The 20223-nt window shown below is 40.0% G+C and overlaps 1 protein-coding gene across 3 annotated transcripts in view; it reads left to right on the top strand.

Annotated features, from left to right (window-relative positions):
• The first annotated feature begins 777 nt into the window (after positions 1 to 777).
• The window catches only part of PIK3CG (phosphatidylinositol-4,5-bisphosphate 3-kinase catalytic subunit gamma), a 58087-nt gene continuing 38641 nt past the window's right edge, over positions 778 to 20223 (top strand). The window contains exons 1-3 of one of the 3 annotated variants that reach the window (XM_027838611.1): positions 779 to 895; positions 10921 to 11055; positions 13262 to 15271. In XM_027838611.1, coding sequence (XP_027694412.1) covers positions 13274 to 15271 — 1998 coding nt within the window. In that variant the 5' untranslated portion in view covers positions 779 to 895; positions 10921 to 11055; positions 13262 to 13273. Of the gene's footprint in view, positions 896 to 10920; positions 11056 to 11332; positions 11416 to 13261; positions 15272 to 20223 lie in introns of those variants that run through there. The other 2 variants (XM_027838612.1, XM_027838613.1) reach the window with 2 other exon arrangements.

Here is a 20223-nt window from a genome sequence, read left to right as displayed (position 1 = left end):
TGATTCTCACAACAACCCTAGTGAGATGGGTGCTATTTTTTTATTTTCATTTTACAGATGAGGAAACTGAGGCTGAGAGGTTAAGTGGCTTGCTCAGTTCATGTATGTCAAAGACTGTCTAGGTCAGAATTTGAACGCAGGTTTTCCTGACTTCACAGAGCTCTATCTACTACTTGACAGCGTATAAACTGGCCAAAAACTGGTCCACTTTTTGTTGCAGCACCTAAAAGAAGTAAGGTCTTCAGGCCCCGCCTCTTCCTTTTAACTTCGCTTCAGTTCTGAAGGCTACGGATCCTTTCTTGGTCAGGCTCAAAGGAAACATAGATTCAGAGCCAAAAGGGAACTAAAAGATCATTCAATTCTACCACCTTAAGTATAAGATGAGGAATTGGGTCTTAGGGGTTAAGGGCCCATGGTCTTAAAGTAGCAAACCCGGGATTCGAAATCTTTCCACTGTACTACCAGGGACGTAGAAAATGAGAGGGAATGAGAAGAGGGCGGGGTAGAAAGAAGACAGGTAGAAGCGATCTGATGCATTTTCGAGGTGTCTGCTCCCAGAACAAGTCCCAGCCAACTTCGGGTGTTCAGATATTTGCTCCCCAAAGACTTGAGCTAGCTGGTGACTGGCAGCAGAGGCCGAACGAACGCCCTGAGGGGAATTCTGGAGGAGGAGTGCCCAGGAAGTGTAGGGCGGAGTTGGGGTGGAGCAGGGCAAGGGACTGGGATATTGCCACAGACTTCCCCACCTGGCAGAGCTCCAGAGGTGAGGCGAATTGGCATCCGTGTCCGCTGCCTGCTGGGCAACTCTAAGGACTGGGGCAGAGGTAGCAGCAGCTGGCATTGCTACCCTGGAAAGGGGTGCAGGAGGAGGGCTGTAGTAGCCTGATATCTCTTCGTAAGTAAAATTGAAGAGAAAGGAGGGACGGGGCTAAAAGTTTGGGACAATTGGGGAGCGCCTATTTCTGAACAGAAAGGGACTGTTGCCCCCAGATGAGCAGATGGGAGCTTAAAAAAAAAAAGAAGAGAAAAGAAAAGGAAAAAAAAAAGAATGGTCCAGTTCTCTAGGTTTCCTGACTTTCAGGATGTGGTGTCTTTTGTTCTCTGGGGCGGGAAGTCAGGGGTTTGGAAACAATGTCCCATGGAAAAGATGAGGAAGCAGTTTCTGTTATAATTCCACCTGCCCCTTTCCCCTTCCCCAGTGTTAGCAAAGCTGGCTCTGGATATAATATCGTATTAGGACATCTTTTGTTTCTACCTTGTCTCCGTATCCTTTAGGTAGTTCAGGAGAAAAACTTAATCATTGAATGAAATCGAGCCTCTTCTAGGGGAAAAAGCTTTTTCTCACCCTGTGAAGACAGTTGCTTGTCTCTGAAACACACTGTGTATATATGGATGCCTTCTCATATTCCTGCACACTCCTGTGGAGGATTGGAGGGTGAGAGAATATACATGTAGATATATACATGTGTAGATAGACATTTATAGAATGTATATGCAGATATACATATATTTTATATATATAAATATATATGGATTATATATATAGGTTTTACTTGCAATGTACTTTCCTATCAGTCTTCAACTAGTTCTAATTGTGAAGCTTGCAGAATGTATGGGCCTAGGGATATAGTATAGATCAGGTTCTGTTGTTAGATTGATATTCCAGCCAAACCAGAATCAGGAAATATAAATGTGTGTGTGTGTGTGTGTGTGTGTGTGTGTACTCTTTCAGCTATTTCTACTCCATGAGGCAATTTGCTGTGAATTGAATGGCAAGGGATGTTCCATGGTTTTACAGTTTTGTTTTGAATTTTGACTGGACCTGTGATTTCACCTACATTGGGATCTCTAATTGGGGATTTTTTCCCCCGTGCACAGGAACCTAGTGAGTCTTAGATAATTGCCCCAGCCACTGAAAGTTAAATAACTTGCCCGAGGTTGCATAGTCAGTATATAAAAGAGGCACACTTGAACACAGATCTTCTGATTTCCAGGCCAGCTCTCTCTCCACTGTAACCCAGGCTGGTCTTGAAGTTGTATCTCCTTTTTAGGGTTGAGGAATGGATTTCCCTTCATGACCTAGAGCCCTCCTCATGACTTTCCAGTCTTCTTACACAGTATATGATTTCCTCCCTCCATATACTTTTCAATCCTGAGACACTATCTTTCTTTCTGTTCCATGAACAAGACATCCCATGTCTTGGATCTAAGCATTTTCTCTGGCTGTTCCCCACTCCTGGAATGCTCTCCCTTCTCACCCCTGACTCCTGGCTTCCAGGGCTTCCTTTAAATCCCAGTTAAAATCGCACCTTCTATAGAAAACCTTTCCTAATACCTCTTAATTCTAATCCCTTTCCTCTGTTAATTACGTCCTATTGGTCCTGTAAACAGCTTGTTTGTACATATTTGTTTGCTTGTCTCCCCCATTAGATTGTGAGTTCCTCAAGGGCCGGGACTGTCTTTGCCTTTCTTTGTATACCCAGCACTTAGCACAGTGCTTGGCACACAGTAGGCATTTAATAAATGCTTATTGACCAACTGACTATTGTCTGGTTAAGTTGACATGATAGACTCATGGGGAACACAGAATCATAAGACTGAAATCTGGAAGGGATCTTTAAAGATGATCTGGTAATAGCGTCATGGATTTAACTCTAGAAAGCACTTTAGACATGTTGAAGCTTGAGATATCAGCTGACTTGCCCAAGGTCAGACAAAAAAGTAAGTAGCAATGCTGGGATTGGAACCCAGACCCTCTGATTCCAACTCTGGTGGTCAGAACATGTCTTATAAATCAAGTGCAAGGTCAAACAGTCAGTCAAAAAGCACTTATTAATCATTTACTCTGTGCTAGGCACTTTGTTCTGTAGAAAGAAGGGTACAAACAGTCCTTACCTTCAAAAGGCTCACATTCTAATGTGGGAACCAGCTAGGTACATACAGGTTATATACAGAGTAGAGGAGAGATGATCACAGAGGTGAAGGCATTAGCAGATGAGAAGACCAAGAAAGGCTTCCCACAGATGCTGGGATTTGAGCTGAGACTGGAAGGAAGCCCAGGAAACTGAGAGGTTAGGATGGAAAGCATTTCAGGCATGGGAGACAGCTAGTGTGAAGGCTAGGAGACAAAGGATGGAGAGTCATGTATCCAGAAAAGCAAATAAACCAGTGAATCTGGATTGCAGAGTTTGTGGAGAGGGGAGAAGAGTAAGGTTTAATCAAAATAGAAAGGGACTAAGGGGATACATTATGAAAAAGTATAATCCTAGTGGTAATAGGTAACCATTTAATTGGATAATGGAGCGAAAGGGTCAGACCTACCCTTGAGAAAAAATCACTTTGGCAGCTGAATGGAAGATGGTTTGGAGTGGGGAGAGACTTGAGGCAGGGCAATTAATTAGTAAGCTATTGAAATAGTCTAGGTGCCAGGTAATAAGAGCCTAAACTAGGGTGGTGGCTCTGTGAGTGGAGAAAAGGGGACACACATGAGACAAGACAGGATCCTCCATAAAGACCTGATATTTCCTCTCATAGACCTCAGTGGAAATAGTATAGAGAGCATATAGTAATAATAATCATAGCTAACATTTATAGAATGCCTACTATGTGCCAGGCATTGTGCTAAGTACTTTATGATTATTATCTCACTTGACCATCACAACCCTTAGAGGTAGAGGTTGTTATTACTTCTATTTTACAGATGAGGAAACCATCACTAAAACAACTGTTACAAGAATAGCAATACCCTAGAAACATCCCCTTTCTCTTTCTGTACCCCATTCGTTGCTTTTAAAAGCTAATATTTATATGGTGCTTTAAGGCTTGCAAAAGACTTTACAAGTTCTGTTACTTGCTCTTCCAGATTGCAATTGATTTATAATTTAGTAAATATGTCTAGGCAACACAGTTGCCTAGGACTCAGAGGGGTTAAGTGGCTTTACTGTGGTTACAGAGGGTCAAAGGGAAAGGATTTGAACCCAAATCTTTCTAACTCTAAATCCAACACTACTATATCAGCCTGTGTTTCAACTTTTTCAAGCCACGTTAATTACTTTGACTTTGAGGTGGAAAGGACCTCAGAGGTCATCTAGTACATCCCTAACCAAATCATGTATCCATTTGATAACAAGTAGTCATCAAGTTTCTGCTTGAAGATGAGTAGTGATGAGGAAATCGCCCATCTCTCACTCATCTGCTACCCCAACCCGAAGAAACCCACTCTCCTTTTTACAGGATCTTGGAATCAGAAGGGATTTCAGCATCCCACAACTGAAAGGAACCCTCAGTGTAACACATAGATAAACAATTATCCAGCTTCTGTTCAAAGACCTCCAAGGAAAAGGCCCAAACCCATCACCTCAAGAGGCATTATATTCTAACTGTTAGAAAGTCTCTGTTTTCCTCTTTGAAAAGTCTATCCATTGGAGAATAAGTTTAATGGCTCTTCCTCATGAAATTTCTTCACATACTTGAACATAACCACTATCTTCCTCTCCTCCCCCAAAATCTTCTCTTTTCCCCAGTTCTGATTGTTAGGAAGTTTTTCCTTGAGGTGACCTAAAATTCATTTGCCTGTAACTGTCCATTGACCCTTGTTCGTTACTGAAATGCTTATAAACCAGAAAAACCTTTGATAGCCACTCCCCTAAAGGGCAGTGGGCCATAGTGGAAAGAGTACTTGTTTTGGAACCTGAAGACTTGTATCCAAATACTGCCCCTGTCATTTGCTGTCTCTGTTACCCTCAATCAGTCATTCTCTGGGTCTTGGGTTCCTCATCTATAAAAAAAAAAAGCAGCTTAGATCAGATAGCTTGTAAAACACCTTCTAGTTCTAACATTGGGTGATTTCCAGGTTTATTGGAAGAACTAAGCTGGACTAGGAAATCTGAGAAAGTGCAAAGTAACTGAGACTGAGCTTTAGACTATCCCAATAGCTGAAGGATTGAGAATGAAGTAGGGTGCCCTACTGGCAGTTCACCTTGAACTGGCTTCAGACTCCTAAGGTTCTTCTCACTGAAGTCCCATAATTTTGAAAATATCATGACAATATTTTTGTAAGGTGCATACATCTGCCCTTGTCAAATTTGGCAGATCAGGAAATAGAGGTTAAGGGAGTTACTTAGGTCTGAAGATTGGCAGAGCTAGGACCACTACCCAGGTTTCCTGATTCCCAGTATGCCACCCTGACTATCTCTTTGCAATCCTCCAAAACGCCAGGATCCAAGATTGGACACCAGGCTAAATATCTTTACCACTAATAAGCAATCAATTAGTCAGTCAACAAACAGGTATTAAGAGCTTATTATGTGCCTGGATGATGATAGTAATGCAAAGAAAAGCAAAACACAAGCTCTACCCCCAAGGAGTTCATATTCTAATAAAGCAGAGTGCATGTAATAACTAAGTACATATAAGATACACACCCACACATATGTATACTTGAAGATGATCTGAAATGAGAAGGCAGTAGCAGCGAGCAGGGATGAGAAAAATCAACATCAGCATCAGCATCAGTGTCATAAGATCTGCACAAACATTGCTCATTTTATCTTGACAACAGCCCTGGGAGGTAGGTACTATTATTATCTCCCATTTTGCTGATGAGGAAACTGAGGCAGATGGAAGTTAAGTGACTTGCTGAGGGTCACACAGGTAGTAAGTGCTACTGCAGTGTAAATTATCCTACTGTCCTGGCTGGTCTTCCCTCTTACCTATAACCCTTTATTTCCTTTCCTTTATAACTCAGCTCAGATCCTTCCTTTTGCAGTGCAATATGTAATAATTTATATTTCAGTAGCACTTTTGAAATGATGATCCAACCCCCAAAATAAGGCATTAAGGGAGAAATGAGCCATTGCATCCTATGAAATGAAATACTGCCTTCTTTAGGCTCCCGTTCTAATGGGAGAGACATGTAAATAATCAGGTATATACAGGAAATACACGGCGTAGAGGGAAGATACTTTTAGAGGTGATTGGAGTTGAAGCAATGTGGGAAAGTGGATCCTCCAGTTTTAGAAGGAACAAAGTCTGAACCAGCACACAAAAGCTGGGCCTTTAAGTGAACCCTCTATATCTTCAGAAAAAAACAAAAATGCAAACTCTTCAACCTTGAATTCAAGGCCTCTGACTCCAAATGACCTTTTCAATCTTAACCTCCCACTAAATAGACATTCCGCTCCAGCAAAGCTGGGCTAATCATGGTCCCTCAAACGAGCCTTGGACTTTCTTTCACACATTGTGCCCCTCACTTTCAGCTGCGTGGAATTCCTTCATCCCTTCTCTCTGGCCATCGTAGTTCTACCATCCTTTAAGACCCAGTTAAACTATCACTTGTCTGTGGTCACACAATTTATAATATCAGAGCTCTAAGGCAGATCTTTGGTCTCTAAATCCAGTGCTTGTCTCACTGTACTCTGTTGATTCTAGAGAGAAAAAGTACCTAGCAGGTAGACTCTCTCTGCAATCTGGTTATCTAAGGTAGAAATACACATATTTTATTAATTCACTTAGAGGAACCCTTACTGTATAACAGTCTACTTTCAGGGAGGCAGCTAGGTGGTGCAGTAGATAGAGCACCAGCCCTGAAGTCAGGAGGACCTGAGTTCAAATCCAGCCTCAGATCAAACACTTGACACTTACTAGTTGTGTGACTCTCGGCAAGTCTCTTAACCCCAATTGCATTAAAAAAAAAGAGTCTACTTCCAGGGTTTAGAAAAAAGAACAGTATTTTTAATCCCAAACAATGGATGATGGTTGCAAACTGGGTAACAGAATTACCAGAGATCTATTGATTGTGGTAGGTTTTGTTCGTATCACCCTGTATCATCAGGCATTAAAATGGGCAACTCTTAGAGCTGGAAAGGAACTTGGAGACCATTTAGTCATTCACCTTCATTTTACAGGTGAGGAAACTGAGACACAGGGAGATGAAGTGACTTGCTCAGAAAATGACAGAGGATGAATTTGAGTAGAGGTCTGCTGACGCCAAAGTCAGTCCCCTTTCTTTTTAGCTTGTTTATATTTATTTATTTGCATATTGTTTCTCTCCCCCAATCAGAATGCAAGCTTGTCAAGGACAAGGACTATCTTTTACCTATCCCTAAAAATTAGCACAGTGCCTGGCACATAGTAGGCACTTAATAAATGTTTATTGATTAATTTATTGATTGATGATTTCCTCTGTACTATACTGCCTCTCAGAGGAATGTGTTACCTGCCTCCTTTTTCAGCATACCTAGAATAGCCAGATTTTTAAATGGGCCTCTTGGAAGACATACGAGAGCTTTTCTTCACTATTATCCTTTTAAAATCAGTATGCTAGGGAAAGGAAGGAAGCTTTCAAACAACCTAGCTGATGGCACATAGTAAGCACTTAATAAATGTTTACTGACTGATTGATTCATCTGGGGAAGCAAAGTTTGTTAGGCTCACAGCTCCTTCCTCTTCCTGTGTTCCTCCATACACTCACTCTAGCCCTCCCCAAATAATATTCTTCCTAGCTGGAGTGCTGATTGGTGTGGGCAAACTTTTACGACTCTTTTGTCCTTCTGCCCAAGCTTTGCCAGCAGCAAACATGCACATAAATTCAAACACTAACCTTTGAGTGAGCTGAAGGACCCCACCCTTCAAAAACATGTGATCCTGGACGTTGATAAACTGCCTCTGAATGACTGATGGTCAGGCATAGTGTCAAATAATATCTGTACTGATGGAGACAGATTGTCCCAGTACTTTGCTATGCTTCATACGGGTACCACTGAGGAAATCCATGACCTGAGAGGGAGAAGAGAAATGGAAAGGATGGACCCGGACAATGATTTACACAGAGAGCAGGCATAGGGCCTCCCTGATGCTAAGAGTTGAAGACTGGCCAATGAATGGCAGGTCAAATACTTTATATTCCTCAGGCCCCAGAATTCAGTTTGATTCCTGAATTAGATTTGATTCTTCAAACATCTATCAAGCATCTACTGTATGGAAAATGTTGTCCTAGATGACATACAAAGTTTAATTAATACTCATTCCCTGTCCTTTTCTAGAGTATATGTTACTAGGGCGGGTTTTTGTCAAGAGAAGGCGCTCTGAGAAACGCCACCCAGTTTTGGATATAAAAAGTGCCTTGTGTGGTTGGAAAAGCAATAAATTAATTAGCAATAAATAAATTAGAGTTATAAGACTTAGGTTCATATACAGACTTAGTCATTTACTGGTCATGTGGCTATGAGTAAGTCATTAACTTCACGGAGCTTCAGTTTCCCTACATACAAAATGGGGATAATAATACTTATACTAGCTTTCCCTAGCAGAGTTAATGGGAACACCAAATTAGAGAATGCTTGTAAAAAGTAACAGTAAATGTAAGTCCTTATAAAGAACTGTGGTGTAGTGGAAGGAACACTGTGTTTGAATTCAGAAGACCTGCATTTGAATCACAACCTCAATGCTAGACTGTGAGCAAATGACTCCCCAAATCTCAATTTTCTCATCTGTACAATAGGTATAATAATACTTGAACTATCTCTCTCATGAGATTTTTATGAGGAAAGCACTTTTATACTGAAAAGCCTTCTATAAATATGAGCTACGATGATGTGATGCAGTTAACCTAGAGACCTAGGACTGCTGTAAGATAGTCTTTTCTTTGAGTGTATCTCTTGGGACCCAGAACCCACATTGTTCCAGACCTATGCTCCATGAAGAGTCATTCTGTTTTAGAATTATGAATGACCTGGTTACTGTTTACCAAGTTATTTATTTGTCAGCTGATATTCAACTTCCATGCTGACTTGTCACCCCCTGTTAAAATCACTGTCACACACTGTTTTTTTGTCACAGATTGGGTTGATTTCACTTTGAACTTGTGACATTTCTGGAACTGACCTCTCAGAACAACTAGGGAGATTTTTCGCTATGCTAAATAGCTAAGAACTTGGACTTTGTCTTAGAAAATGTATGCCTTAATTGTCATTGTTTCCTTAGGTTAGCACTCCCAAAGAGTGGGTTTATAAAAGTATTATAAAGAAAGGCAAATCCGTGTTTATGGTAAAGGATGGAATGGAACCAGCGCAGAGCACTCCATATTGTGTTCCAGATGCTGACATCTTGGGGAATAGGGCATAATTCTGCCTTTGTGTTTTTTTGTTTCTTTCTTCCAGCCTACCACCACTGGCCTCCCAGTGTCTCATGGGATCCCACTGCTCCCCAGGAGAGCCTTCTAACCAGAGTAGAGGCAGGCTACTCTGCTCTCCCCAGCCCATACTGCCTCCCTTGTCTGGGAACTCGCCACAAAGGCCCCCAGAATCAGTGTGAGATCATAGCGCAATTCCAGAAATCAGCCAGAAAGACAGTTCACTGCTCCCCACACAGGCTGCTGCTGCCATGCCCTGTCCTGTTCCCCCACACACTAACTCTAGCTCTCCCCAAGTAATTGTCTTCCTTTGCTCTCTCCACTCTATCCTCTAAAAACTTTCTCTGTTTGTTATAACTGAAAGGTCACTGGATTTGGAGTTAGAGGCAAATTCCAACACCGCCACTTACTAAAACACCTCACTGATCCGGGCTGCAATTTCCTCATTTACAGAGCAAGAGTGTTTGCTTAAGTGAACTCCACGATTTTTTTTTCCAATTCTAAATCTACGATCCTATGAACTTTGATGGCTTCTTCTCATATTCCTTTCTTTATCCATTGCTTGCTGAAACCTCGCTTTCTCAGCATGGCATTTTGGGAAAAGTATTGGATTTGTTTCAGAAGACCCAGGTTTTAAAATCAGCTCTGCCACCAAACTCCCTGACTGACCTTGGGCAAGTCATTTAACTTCCCTGGATGTAAGTTTCTTCATCTGTAAAATTGGGGGATTAGGCTACATGTCCCTAGAATCTATGAGCCTATGATCCTTAAAGACTATCTATCTTTTAAGACTTTTCCCAAGGCTAGTACTCCTCTCACATGCCCTGATAAATAGAATCAGGAAGAGGAGTTGTTGGCACATTCCTTGCTCCTCATTGTTATTTTCAGAATCCACCTCTACCACCATCATTCAGTGACCAGCTCTCTCCTTTTAAAGTTCACTTCTTCTCATCCATATCCTCTTTGTCATCTGTGGGTATCTGGGCCATAGATGACAGTAACTTACCCAATAAATTGAAGGCCTGGCCTATGGTCTTCTCTACCCCAACCTGTGTCTCCTTCAAATATCTTGGCATCCTCAACCTAAATTCCCATGACCTCTGTCTCCAGTCCACTTCAACCATGCACATTTGCAAATGTATCTTAGGACCATACCATTCCCAGTGAATGTTTGCCTCAAGGGCTTGAATTTCTACACAGAGTTAGGATTAAGGGTAGGAATAATGAACTCACAGATCTAATAAGGCAGTGCTGAACTTCAGCATTTTAAAAATTTTAATGATGTTAGGCTATCACATTTACAAAGGTGACTATTAGACTTCTCTAATTCAACTAGCTTGGGAAATTTGCATGTATCTGTAGTTCATATATTTGTAGTTCTATTTGGGTATAAATAATTCCAATTCATCAATTCATTTTTCACAGTTAAAAATATATAGGACAAATAATTTCAAACACCTCCTTCTCTCTCTCTCTCTCTCTCTCTCCCCCCTCCTTTTTTCTTCCCTCCCTCCATCTCCTCCCTCTCTCCTTTTTGTTTTCTCTTTCTCCCCTTCCATCTCTCTTTCTCTTTTTTGCTCTTTCTCCATCTTTCCCTCCTTATCTCTCTCTCTGCTCTCCCTCCATCTCTTTTTTTGCTCACTTTCCCTCTTTTCTTCCCTCCCTCTCTCTCTCATTCTCTTTTTCTACCTCTCTGTTGGTTATGACAGGAAATACATTTCTGACACTTTTAAAATGAGCAATCATACGTATAATCAACTTGGTCAAAACTTCCTTCCTGGTAACTGCAGCACTTCCTCTGCATCTGGATTTGAAAAGAGACCTAGAAAAACAGAAGACATTTGTTGAATAAGAAAAAAATGCCCTGGCTTTACAAACCAAACAAGTGACTCTTCAGTATCATAGCTGCAGCGTTTTTTAGACAGGTAACATTTCCTTCAGTTTCTTGTTCTTTGTATGTTTAATTTAATATTTATACTCCTCACCTAGAGTATTTTTAGAAAGAACCATTACTAGTTCTTGAGATAATGTTTCCTTTGAGTTTCATTATATATTTTGTCCTCTTTTTTCAAGCATCTGCAAGGTTCCAACAATAGTTTAGCAAGTGCGTTAGGAAGGTCATGGTCTGGGGGGAGCGGGGGAGGCAAGAGAGATGTTTCAATGGGAGCAGAGGAGCTCCGAGAGAGGTAGTATATCCTTTCATTCACAAAGCATTTATAACTTCATCCCCTCAAAACTGACAGTAACACATCAGATCATTTTGAAGATTGACCAAAGGAAAACTTGTGAGTATTTAGGCCAGCCTGCTTTCTTTGGAAGCCAATTTGTTATTTGATTGTTGCATAGAAATCAGTGAGAATTTGGTGTTCTTTTTTCCTTGTTTAAAGTTAAGAGGATTTTTTAAAATTCTTTATCAGTGTGAGTGTTGATATAACCTACAAGTTTTGTACTGTTTTGCTTGTTCTGTGATATGCCAAAGAACTAAATGGGGAATGATTTAAGATGCATGAATTTCTAGGGGGCTCTTTATTGCAAACACAGTTGTAAAAAAGAACAATCTGGGTTTGTTCCAATGAAGTAACCCTGAAGTATGCTTTATGGGAATATAAACAGAAACTGTAAGTCAACAAAATTATTTACAGTGCAATGAGGTATGGTATCATGATATTCAAAATTCACTTTCCTGTAATGATGAAATACTTTATTATATCTACAAGGAATAATAAGTCATGCTTATTTCTTTTGGTAGAATTGACAATATTAATCATTTAAGGATAATAACAAATTATACTTCAATTTTTATTTCAATAATTAATGTTTGTAATTGCCCACCATTGTGTTGATGTTAAATAGTTAATGGCAGTATTAGTCATGCTACACTGTTAATACAAAGTGGTTTACAATCTCTAATTAAATAATTGAATTCAACAAACATTTATTAAGCACTTTCTATGTTCAAAGCCTGGGCGTGGTTACTAGAGACACAAAGATGAAAATACAATACAGTCTCTGCCTCCAAGTCACTTCCCTGTTGGTGAGGTGGAGGAGGTAAGAAATATACACTCAAATTTTAATACCAACTAGAATGTAAGTACAAAGGATAACTTAGAGGAAAGTTAAAAGAAGTTTATGGAGTTATTTCTTTCAGCTGGCATGAGCAGGAAAGACTTAACAAAGGAGATACTGGAGTACCTGAGTTGGGTCTCTTTATTTTCCTAAAATATCTCTACTGTGGCAGAGATTAATTAGGTGAATTAGCTCACAAATAAAGTTATTTTGCACAGGTTTATCATTGTTTAATTTTTGTGTTGTGCAAAGCAAAATGAAATACCAAATATTGATAGATTTAAAAAAAGAAATATTTCATAAATGATTGTTCATATACTAATGTGACAGATGTTTCAGTTGGATATAATTGGAGTGTTTAGAAATATGAAGACATGGAGTTGGAAGGGTCTCAGAGAATATCTAGTCTAAACTCTTCATTAAAAAAAGAAACTGACACCCTAAGATATTAAATGACTTATCTAAGGTCATACAGGTACTAACTATCAGAGGTGGGATTTGAACCAGGTCTTCCAACTCCAGAGTCAATGCCCTTTCCACTACAACATAAGTATTTAATTTGTTTATTTATCTGCTAGATCCAGCTTTTTTTTTTTTACCAGTTCTTTTGCTACTTGGATTTATAGTGATTTTTTTTTTTCTTTACTGGTTTTGTTCACCAGAAAAGAGTGGCAGAAGGATTATGACCAAAACACACAAAGAATTTCAGCAAAGAGTGAGTTAGGTTGCATAGCTAAGTTGAGGTATAGAAGGTTTGGAAATAGACAACATACTGACAAGATTAGACAGGGTGTCTAAGTCCTAAGGAGAAATGGGAAATGAGTTTATGGGCTGCCTTCAAAGCAGAATATTTTAACTTCTACTCTCATCTTGGAGGATTATAGGACATAGTCCTTGAACTGAATGTTTGGCTGATCTTGAGATGTGTTTGTTGCCCTTTAAGGGGCCTATTTTGCCTTCCACGTACAACATTTCCTAGGATTTGGTTGCTGTATTTCATAGGTATATGGCAAAGGGAAAAAGTGCTATTTTGTGATTAAAATCTCTGCCTTATTCTGCTTACAGCTCACCTAGGGCATGGATTTGGAGGACCAAGAGCCCGTGGTTCTGAGAGAAGATAACAGGGGAAGGAGGAGGAGAATGAAGCCACAAAGTGCTGGCATCAGCTCATCTTCAATGGAACTCATTCCTATAGAATTTGTCCTGCCTACCAGCCACCGGAACACCAGCGTCTCAGAAACAGTGATCCTGGAAGCAGCTGGAAGTTGCAATGTGGAACAGATGAAAGCACAGGTCTGGATGCAGGCCATGGAGACTAGCATGACCATGGAATTCTATCACCAGTCCTCCCCAGAGCAGTTTCTCCTGCTATACCAGAAAAAGGGACAGTGGTATGAGATCTATGACAAGTACCAGTTGATACAGACGTTGGACTGTGTGAAGTACTGGAAAGCCCTCCACAAAAACATGGGCCAGATCCATGTGGTCCAGAGGCAGCTGCCCACAGAGGAAACTCGGGAGTTCCAGCAGCAGCTAAATGATCTGATTGGCTATGATGTTACTAACATGAGCAACGTGCATGATGATGAGTTGGAATTCACCCGGCGCCGGCTTGTCACCCCGCGGATTATGGAGGTAGCCATCCGAGACCCCAAACTCTATGCCATGCATCCTTGGGTGACTTCCAAGCCACTTCCCACATACCTGTCCAAAAAGATTGTCAATAATTGCATTTTGATCGTCATCCACCGAAGCACCACGAGTCAGACAATCAAGGTCTCAGCAGATGACACCCCAGGTACAATCTTGCAGAGTTTCTTCACCAAGATGGCTAAGAAGAAGTCACTGATGGACATCCCTGAAAGCCAAAGTGAGCTAGATTTTGTGCTTCGAGTCTGTGGCCGGGATGAGTACATTGTGGGTGAAACACCTATCAAGAATTTCCAGTGGATCAGGCATTGCCTCAAGAATGGGGAAGAGATTCACCTTGTACTGGATACTCCTCCTGACCCAGGGCAGGATGAGGTGAGGAAGGAAGAGTGGCCACTTGTAGATGACTGCACAGGAGTCACAGGCTACCATGAGCAGCTGACAATAAATGGCAAGAATCATGAGAAAGTGTTTACTGTTTCCCTGTGGGATTGTGACCGAAGGTTCAGGGTCAAGATCAGGGGCATTGACATCCCTGTGCTCCCACGGAACACCGATATCACGGTCTTTGTGGAAGCAAACATCCAACATGGGCAGCAGGTCCTTTGCCAAAGGCGAACCACCTCTAAACCTTTCACAGAGGAGGTGCTCTGGAACGTGTGGCTTGAGTTTGATATCAAAATCAAAGACTTGCCCAAAGGGGCTTTACTGAACCTTCAGATTTACTGTGGGAAAGCCCCAGCCCAGTCTTCCAAGGCTGCTGGATCTTATGAGAGTTCTAGCTTTGAAACCAAAGGCAAAACTCGGTTACTCTATTATGTGAACCTACTGCTTATAGACCACCGATTTCTCCTGAGGCATGGAGAATATGTCCTGCACATGTGGAAGATATCGGGGAAGGGAGAGGACCAAGGGAGCATCAATGCTGATAAGCTTACCTCAGCAACCAACCCTGATAAGGATAATTCTATGTCAATCTCCATCCTTCTGGACAATTATTGCCACCCAATAGCCTTGCCCAAGCACAGGCCTACCCCTGACCCAGAAGGGGACAGGGTAAGGGGAGAAATGCCCAATCAGCTTCGAAAACAGCTGGAAGAGATCATAGCCACTGACCCACTTAACCCACTCACTGCAAAGGACAAAGAATTACTATGGCATTTTAGGTATGAAAGCCTTAAACACCCCAAAGCATATCCTAAGCTGTTTAGCTCAGTGAAGTGGGGACAACAAGAAATCGTGGCCAAAACATATCAGTTGTTAGCCAGAAGAGAAGCTTGGGATCGAAGTGATTTGGATGTTGGGTTAACAATGCAGCTCCTGGACTGCAACTTTTCAGATGAAAATGTAAGAGCCATTGCAGTGCAAAAGCTAGAAAGCTTGGAGGATGATGATGTCTTGCATTACCTGCTGCAACTAGTTCAGGTAAAATATGTTTGGGTTATTAAAGGAAACAAAGTCTCAATAACTTTTATTTGCATGTACACAGGTACCTCATTCTTTGGTTATGAAAATGCCTGTTGTTTAGTGTTTCAGGATTGGGAGGGAAGCAGCCAGGTGTTGTGGAAAAGACAGGTATGAGTTTTGATTCTGCAAAGAACTTATTGTACGACCTAGAACCAGACCCTTCACTTTTCTGTGGCTTAAATTGTTCATGTGCAAAATGAGAAAGTTGGAGTAGATCAGAAATTCTTAATCTTTTTTGATGCCCTAGATCCCTTTGACAATCTGGGGAAGCCTACGGACCCCCTCTCAGAAAAATGTTTTTAAATGTGTGAAATAAATGTCATTAAAAAAGAAAATCAATCAGATTGAACTACAGAATAGTTCAATATCATGAGATCATAGATTTAGAGTTAAAAGGGACTTCAGACACCATTCTGTAGACGAACAACTGAATCCCAGAGAAGTTAAGTGATTTGTCTGAAGTCACACAGGTCACCAGTGGCAGAGTCAGGATTCAAACCCAAGTCCTTGGCTCCAAATCCATTACTCTGTCTGCCATACACACTGTGATCACAGTGAAGCCAACTCACCAAATAAGAAATTATTCTGTTTGTCTCTTGATGCCCAAGACAATATGGGGTGAATTTATGTGAGGATTAAAAAATGATGACTTTATAAACTGTATGTTGCTATAGAAATGTGAGTTGTTGTTATTATTATTATTATTATTATTATTATTATTATAGTCTGTATGGGGCCATCACCTTCTAGGGGAATTAGATTGATAGTAATACTTAGCTCTTATTCTTCCAGAATATCAGTGTGATGTAGAGACAGAGTACAAGAGCTGCTCTTCTTCTGGTTCTTCCACCTAGCTATTTCATTTTAGGTCAGTTTTCTTACCTGTAAAATCCATATTAAATGCTTCTCCATTACGTAACATCAGTAATGTCTTAGACTTTAATGGGGAATAAGTTCTTCAGGAGACATATAAGGGTACTTATTAAGATTTAGGGGAGGGTCAGTTAGAATGTGGAGTAGATAGAGCACCAGTCCTGGAGTCGGGAGGACCCGAGTTCAAATCCCGTTTCAGATGCTAGCTGTGTGATCCTGGGCAAGTCACTTAACCCCAATTGCCTCACAAAAAATATCTAGGGGATTTTGTAGGGTAGTGGAAAAGACCATTAGGTTAAAAACCAGAAGGCTTGCATTCAGATACTAGCTGTAATATTTACCAGCTGTATGACTGTGAGCAAGTCACATGACTTCTTGGTGCCTCAGTTTCCTTATATATAAAATGCAGGATTGATTTCAAAAGTTTCTTTCAATTCTGATATTCTAAGTCTATGATTCTAAATAAATGTTTACTCAGGTCAGTGCTAATAAGTATTCAGGGCTGGAGAAGTAGTGAGGGGGAACCATGTTCCTTGGAAAGTGAGATGAAAAAACAAAAAATACACTTGTCATTTGATGGCATTCATCTCAAACACAAAGTGCCTATGCCAGTTTTTGATGTTTACGATATCATATCGCATAACCAGGAGAGACTCGTAGGCATACAAAATTTTAGACCTGGACAAAGCTTTAGAGATCATCTAGTCCAAATCCCTTATTTTACAGGTGAGAAAAGTAAGACTAAGAGAGGTGGAGTGAATTGCCCAAGGTCAGGCTCCAGGAGTTCATCTGAGCTAGCCCTCTGCTCACAGGCAAGTATGCTGTTCTCATCCCCATTTCAAAGATGTGGCAGCTGAGGCCTAGAGAGCTTAAGTAACCTGCCCTAGTTGATATAACTTGGTCAGTGGCAGAGGCAGAATTTGAACTCAATTCTTCCTCCTTCCTAACGCATTCATCTTTCCACTATGCTGTCCTTCTTGGCAAAGTTCTTATTAGGGAGGAAATGGAAGGACTAACGTAGAAATTATGCTCTTTAATCGATGTGTTAGGCGATGAGTTACCAAATTATCCACTTTTACAGATTGTCCCTAAAGTTTCCAGACAAGCATAATAACAACAGCTTACATGTGAATTTTACTTTAGGATTTCCAAAGTGCTCCTTTGAGGTAGGTGTTATAAGTATTGTTATCCCCATTTAACAGGTAGGAGGTTAAGCAACTTGCCAGGGATCACACACCCGGTAAGTGTCTGAGGAAAGTCTTCCAGCTCCAGGTCTAGCATTTTTTCTATCACATCCCTCTGCCAATAATCAAGGGGTTCTTATCCTTAGCCATTAAATTTCTATCTTTGCATTAACTCTTAAAATCCATTTCTGTAGGACCTCTTTCTGTGTCATCTAAAAGCATCCAATGTTATTTTTTACTTCCCTCAATTCAATATTCAATTAATTTCCAGAGTATTAAAGAAGTTTAGAAAAAAAGAAAACACAACAAAAAATATTTTCTCATTTTGTTGCCCTGTACAGAATTGTCTGAGCTCTGGATTTGTGTCAATTCTGTCCCACATCAAGGGCCCAACTACATTGCTTCTCTTTAGCTCCTTTATGAATAGACTTTGTAGAACTAGGAATTTTACTGTTATTTCAATTTTGCCTGCTTGGAATGAAAGAAATCAAAAAATAATGATGCTAAAATTCAAATTAGCAGGCACAATTTAAAAATGACCTTGACCATTTCCCCCAATTTTTTTTAACATTTTTATTTAAAGTTTTGAGTTATAAATTCTATCCCTCCTTCCTTCTCCTCCCCCTTCCCTGAGACAGTAAACAATCAGATATAGGTTATACATGTGCAATTATGTAAAAAAATTTCAATATTAGTCATTTCGTACAAGAAGACTCAAATATAAGAAAAAAATTAAAGAAAGAAAGTGAAAAGTAGCATACTTCAGTCTATATTCAATCAATATCAGTTCTTTCTCTGGAGGTGGTTAGTATGCTTCATCATTAGTCCTTTGAGATTGTCTTGGATCATTGTATTGCTGAGAATAACCAAGTCATTCACAGTTTTTCATCGAACAATATTGTTGTTACTGTGCACAATGTACTGGTTCTGTTCACTTCACTATGCATCAGTTCATGTAAGTCTTTCCAAGTTTTTTCTGAAATCATCCTGCTTGTCATTTCTTATAGCATAATAATATTTCATTACAATTATATACCACAACTTGTTTAACCATTCCCCAATTGATGGGCATCCCTTTGATTTCCAGTTCTTAGCCACCACAAAAAGAGCTGCTATAAATATTTTGGTACAAATAGGTCCCTTCCACCCCCCTTCTTTTGGATGTCTTTGGGATATAGACCTAGCAGTGATACTGCTGGATCAAAGAGTATGCACAGTTTTATAGTCTTTCGGGCATAGTTCCAAATTGCTCTCCAGAATGGTTGGATCAGTTCATAACTCCATCAACAATGCACTAGCGGATATGACCTTTTTTAAGGTACTGTGCTATGTTTTCAGGGGTGTTTAAATTCCTGCTGCCTGAATAAAACCCTCTCCAAGTTGAGTTTTACATATTGACTTTACAAAAATGAAGTATCAACTCTCACATTCAGCCCAGAACTTTTTTTTAAATACTGGAATGAATATACTCATTTACTATTGGAATGAGTGGCTTAATACATTCTCAGAGCCAGCAACTTCACTGCAGTTAAATTTGCATGTGTTTGACCACACCTATGAAAAGGTTGGGTTTTTGTTGTTTTGTTTTGAAGAAACTTTGGCAAAACAGAAACATGGTTAATAAACCACTTTTAGTCATTTGCAATGTGAAAGGAAAAAAATTGCACCAGAAACCTAGCCATATATTTGGTGCCTTCTTATGGACCTCTGCTGCTCTGCTTGCGAAAAATAGAGGATGGAGAACTGGTGTGAAGTAGGTGCTTTTCTCCCTTTTCTTGAATAGAAAGATTGAATAATCTAAGGATTTCTATAGAGAAACACTTCACGAGATTACAAATTAACAATATGTTGATGCAACAAGGTGGCACTGGACATGGAGCCTCAGACACTTACTAGATGTGTAACATTGAACAAGTCACTTAATCTCCATCAGCTGCCATTTCCTCATCTGCAAAATGAGGATCATAATAACAATTATACAGTTTTTGTGAGGATCAAATAAGTAGCATAAGCTTTCTGCAAACCTTAAAACACTAAAAATTCTATTATTGTTATAGCTTTGTGATTATTATTATTATTATTATTATTAAATTTCTTTGGTTCTCTGACTACATCTGATTGATACATATGCACATATATGTGTGTTTACATCTATACACACATTATAATACTTATCAATGTTGGCTGATTGTCCTATGTCTTCTACTCCCTTCTAACCAAATCCAGATATCTCTCACCCTTTTTCCGGTCTTCTAGCCACATTTATCTTTTCTCTTTCCTGTACCTTCTCTTCTGCCTTTTAAATCAATGATGACTCATGTTTATATAGTGTTTTAAATTTTGTAAAATGCCCTTCTCAAAGGGTCATTGTGAAGAAGTATTATTATACTATAGGATTTGAGGTAGGTAGTACAGGTGTTATGCCCATTTTACAGATGGGGAAACCAAGGTTTTGAGATGTGAAGTGACACCCATGATCACACAGCTGATAAGTGTATGAGAAGGGATTTGTACCCAGGTCTCCTAATTTCATGTCTAATACTTTACTATTTCACACTGCCTCTCAATCATAGGAGACAATAATCCTCTTAGTCAAATCAGCTCTTTACTGTTGGGGGAGAAACTTGTTTGGCATGGTGTAGCACTCACTTGAATATTAGCAGACCCAGGTGCTATTACCAGCTCTTCTGGTAATGTCAGCTGCTTGACCACAGCCCATTTACATCAACTCTCAGGGCCTTATTTCTCTCATTTTTAAAATAAGATGGGACAGATTGGATGATATCAGGTCTCCTTTATCTCTAAAATTCTCTGTTTCTGTTCTCTATAGAGCAAAATATAATTTCTCTACTT

This window comes from Vombatus ursinus, unplaced genomic scaffold, assembly GCF_900497805.2.
Source record: "Vombatus ursinus unplaced genomic scaffold, bare-nosed wombat genome assembly UNPS02014830.1, whole genome shotgun sequence".
NCBI classification, from domain to species: domain Eukaryota; kingdom Metazoa; phylum Chordata; class Mammalia; order Diprotodontia; family Vombatidae; genus Vombatus; species Vombatus ursinus.
This window is presented reverse-complemented; position numbering and strand designations above follow the sequence as displayed.